We start from the raw sequence: 3,443 nt of genomic DNA on the forward strand, positions 1-3,443 counted from the left end.
AGGCTCATACATTTATTACATTATTTAACTGTGTAGTCTTGTAAGTTAAATGTTATAAATATTAATTGTAATCTAAAGTAAAACAGTATCAGTTATGCATAATGTAGCAAGTTATTTTATGAGAAATCTATTACATTATGAACCCCCAAAAAGGATTTCTATGTGGCAACTGCTGAGAAACCATGACACTGTTTACATTTATGCATTTAGCAGACGCTTAAAGCAACTTACAGTAGAGGAACATAAGCAATTTAGAGCCAACAAAATTCGTAATATACAATGCCTTATTTTTATTGGATGGCTAGATTAGTAACCAGGCTAGAGCAGCGGAGCGATTCAGAGATTATTAGGATATTTGTGTGTGTGTATAGGGCATTGCTTTAAGGCAGTTGGAGTGGTTAAATGCTTGAAGAAATGCTGTGTCTTCAGCTGCTGCTTGATGCTCTCAGCAGTTCAGGAGGTCGGCAGCTCATTCCACCTTCGATGATCCAGTTCAACCATGCTAATAAGCAAAAATGAATTTTACATTTGCCAAAAATACAACTTTTAATATTAAAAACTTAACAAGCTAGCCCATCCCAGATTATACAAAGTAACGCAGAAATAACATAATGCATTTTCTGTAAAATGTGACTTAAGTAACACAATTAGTTACTTTTTAGGGAGTAACACAATAATGTAATGCAAAAGTTACTATCTCCAACACTGACCCGGAGTAAGTCGCTTCAGAAGAAATGCAAGTCAGATGTGTAAATGAATCCAGAACCCAAGGGGATCCAGAACCGGGTTGAGTTCAGCTGTTCACTTGTGACACAAACAATCAAACAGTGTTTGCTCAAAGCAGAGGTGTTGAGGTTAGCAGCCTGAACTTTAGCCTACACTGTGCAGTGTATGTGATGTTTTACACAAGTTAGCAGACCTTCATTAGGATCCTCTATTCCAGCATAAGAATGCTCCCATAGGCACAGCTGAAGAAATGAAAAGCTTTCCTTTATTAAACCACAAAGAGCTGGATCAGTTATGCCTTCTATCACTACATGTGCAGGAGATCATATGAATGTTGAAGTGGTCAGAGTCCACTCATCACACTAAACAAGGTCACTGCAAACCAGACAAACCAGCTCAGAGTATACAGATAAGGGCAGATTTCATGATTCTGATGCTGATCTGCATAATGAATGAAAATAACAGGCAGGTGTGTTGAAGCAGAGTTGGAACTGAAGCCTGAAGGAAGGAGAACAGCTCAGGAGCAGGTCTGGCTCCATATCTTTTAGGATAAACGCAATGAAAAATAAACACAAAGTCACTTAATAGGACGAGAGATAAGGATTTTTGCCCTGTTTGTAGAATTGAGCCAGGCTGACAGACTTTGCACAAGACGGGAAGTCTGTATTTTCTTCCAGCTGCTCCAGGGTGTTTTTGCAGTAGAAGCACCCCGGCAGCGCTGGGCTCTGAACCGCTCCACTCAACAGCTGCCGATGGAGCTTCTTCAAGTCTCTCGGCAGAACGAACGTCCTGCAGCCTCTGAGCTCGGTCTGCACGCTCTTCTCATCATGCTCCAGGTTGATGACCCAGAACTTGTCCCGGCCATGTGGGTCATGGGCAGCACTGGTAACGAGGTTGAGGGCCAGGGCAAAAAGATTGCTGGCAGAAGCTGAAACTGTGTCATCTGGCATGCCAGGAACTAGTTTGGATTTAAGGTTGTCTGCAAAGAGAATTATTCAAAAAAATAATAATAATTAAAAAAAAAAATATATATATATATATTTGTGTGTGTGTGTGTGTGTTTAACAAGGAAAAAGCCTCTCTGAGAGAGAAAGAAACACTTTTACAGGAGTTTAAAAGAGATAGGATGACAAACTAGCAAAAAAAAAAACACCAATTATTGGGTTATGTCTGTGAAGGTAAACAGCTGGGAAATAAATCGCATGTTTATTTTAGATCTGTGTGACTGTACATCCAAACACAGAACAGTTAGCATGTTTTGCTCAAACTTTCGCCAAGGCATTAGAGCTCGTATACCGTTGTCGCTTGCGAAATCAAAATGACGGCGTCCCTGGCTGTAAACTTACAGATTAAGGGGCGGTGATATTATAATGAGATCCCTTTGCCACGTCACCAAGGGAGCGAAATCAGACGCGTTCGTTTTCTCAGACGCTTGCAGAAAAAGGCTCACCAAAACAAAGTTACTGGGTTAATCTTTTTCACGTTTCCTTGGTTGGTAGATGCACCGGGGACCTGATTATAGCACTTAAAACCTGGAAAAGTCAGATTTTCATGATATGTCACCTTTAAAAAAAAAAAAAAAGCAGAATTCTGGCACAAGCCCCTACAGATTCTTGAGTGTGACCCAAATGCACTGGTGCTGGCATGAAACACAAACTTTGTTACCGGTGTGTGAGCGTTGAGATGGTGAGATGAGGAGCACTCTCTCGGAGAGGTCGGCCTGTGTGTTGAGCCAGCGGAGCGGCCCTTGTTCTGCTAGACTTCCTCTCTCCCACATGTCGATGACGACGCATACTCCACCACGACTCTGCAGACTGTCAGCCAGGAGCATCACAGAGCGCTGAAACACACTGTCTACTGCAGGGTACACGAGCAGCACGCGCACAGACTCCGCGCGCCTCGAGCCACGAACCCAGCGGAAGCTTTGACCTGAGAGAGTGATCAGAGTAACATACTAACACACTACTTTTACCGCTTCTGCAGTCTGTGTCCAGAGGCCTGCTCTGCTTTTTCAGGCTCATGAAGATGGATTGGTTTTAGAACAAAGTGACATATATCTAATGCAATAAAGTGACTGCACCTGTATCTCCTGCACCAGCTTAAAGCACTTCACAGTGACATAATCTGAAAGACAAAGGCCCAATCCCAATTCTACCCCTTAGCCCTTCCCCTTTTGTCTCGATTCTCTTTTGGTTGGAGGGGTAGGGGTAAGGGGAAGGGCCAAATAGCCCTTCAAACGAAGATTTTTCGATACCACACTTCAAACGAAGGGGTATGAATTATCTCAGAGTAAACCGGCGTCAGCGGCAAAATGGCTGCCCGAGCGAACAAAAAGACATAAATGCAAGCATTTTTGGCATTAATAAAGATTTTAACGAAAAGTAATCCTTTGTTTTGTTACATTCAATCGTGAGTTCATATTTACGGCCATGTTACTCAAAGAAATGTTTGCAAAAAATCATTAAAGTTTGCTAACGTCATATCATCACTGACATGCAGTATAGTGCCACAACATAGGCTATTTTCATGTCTGATCGGGGCAATAATAACCACCGTAGACATTGAGGAGGGCTAGTACCCCCAATAATTAGAAATCGCTAAACCCTTTTCTGAAATATTGCCAATTCGAGAGAGAGAGAGAGAGATGAAATTTGTGTGTGTGCGTTTCTCTTTTTAGAGTGAGTTTACTTCAAAAACAGCAATTTTATCCTCTAGTT

At 41.9% G+C, this 3,443-nt stretch overlaps 1 protein-coding gene across 1 annotated transcript in view; it reads right to left on the reverse strand.

Annotated features, from left to right (window-relative positions):
- Positions 1-289: 289 nt before the first annotated feature.
- Positions 290-3,443, reverse strand: part of LOC107549555 (interleukin-17 receptor B) — a 16,715-nt gene continuing 13,561 nt past the window's right edge. Inside the window, exons 13-14 of the mRNA XM_016230685.1 lie at positions 2,392-2,655; positions 290-1,705 (exon numbers count right to left, since the gene is read on the reverse strand). Of these exons, the coding sequence (XP_016086171.1) occupies positions 1,308-1,705; positions 2,392-2,655 (662 nt within the window). The 3' untranslated portion in view covers positions 290-1,307. The remainder of the gene's footprint in view (positions 1,706-2,391; positions 2,656-3,443) is intronic.

This window comes from Sinocyclocheilus grahami, unplaced genomic scaffold, assembly GCF_001515645.1.
Source record: "Sinocyclocheilus grahami isolate Dianchi unplaced genomic scaffold, SAMN03320097.WGS_v1.1 scaffold375.1, whole genome shotgun sequence".
In the NCBI taxonomy this organism is placed as follows: domain Eukaryota; kingdom Metazoa; phylum Chordata; class Actinopteri; order Cypriniformes; family Cyprinidae; genus Sinocyclocheilus; species Sinocyclocheilus grahami.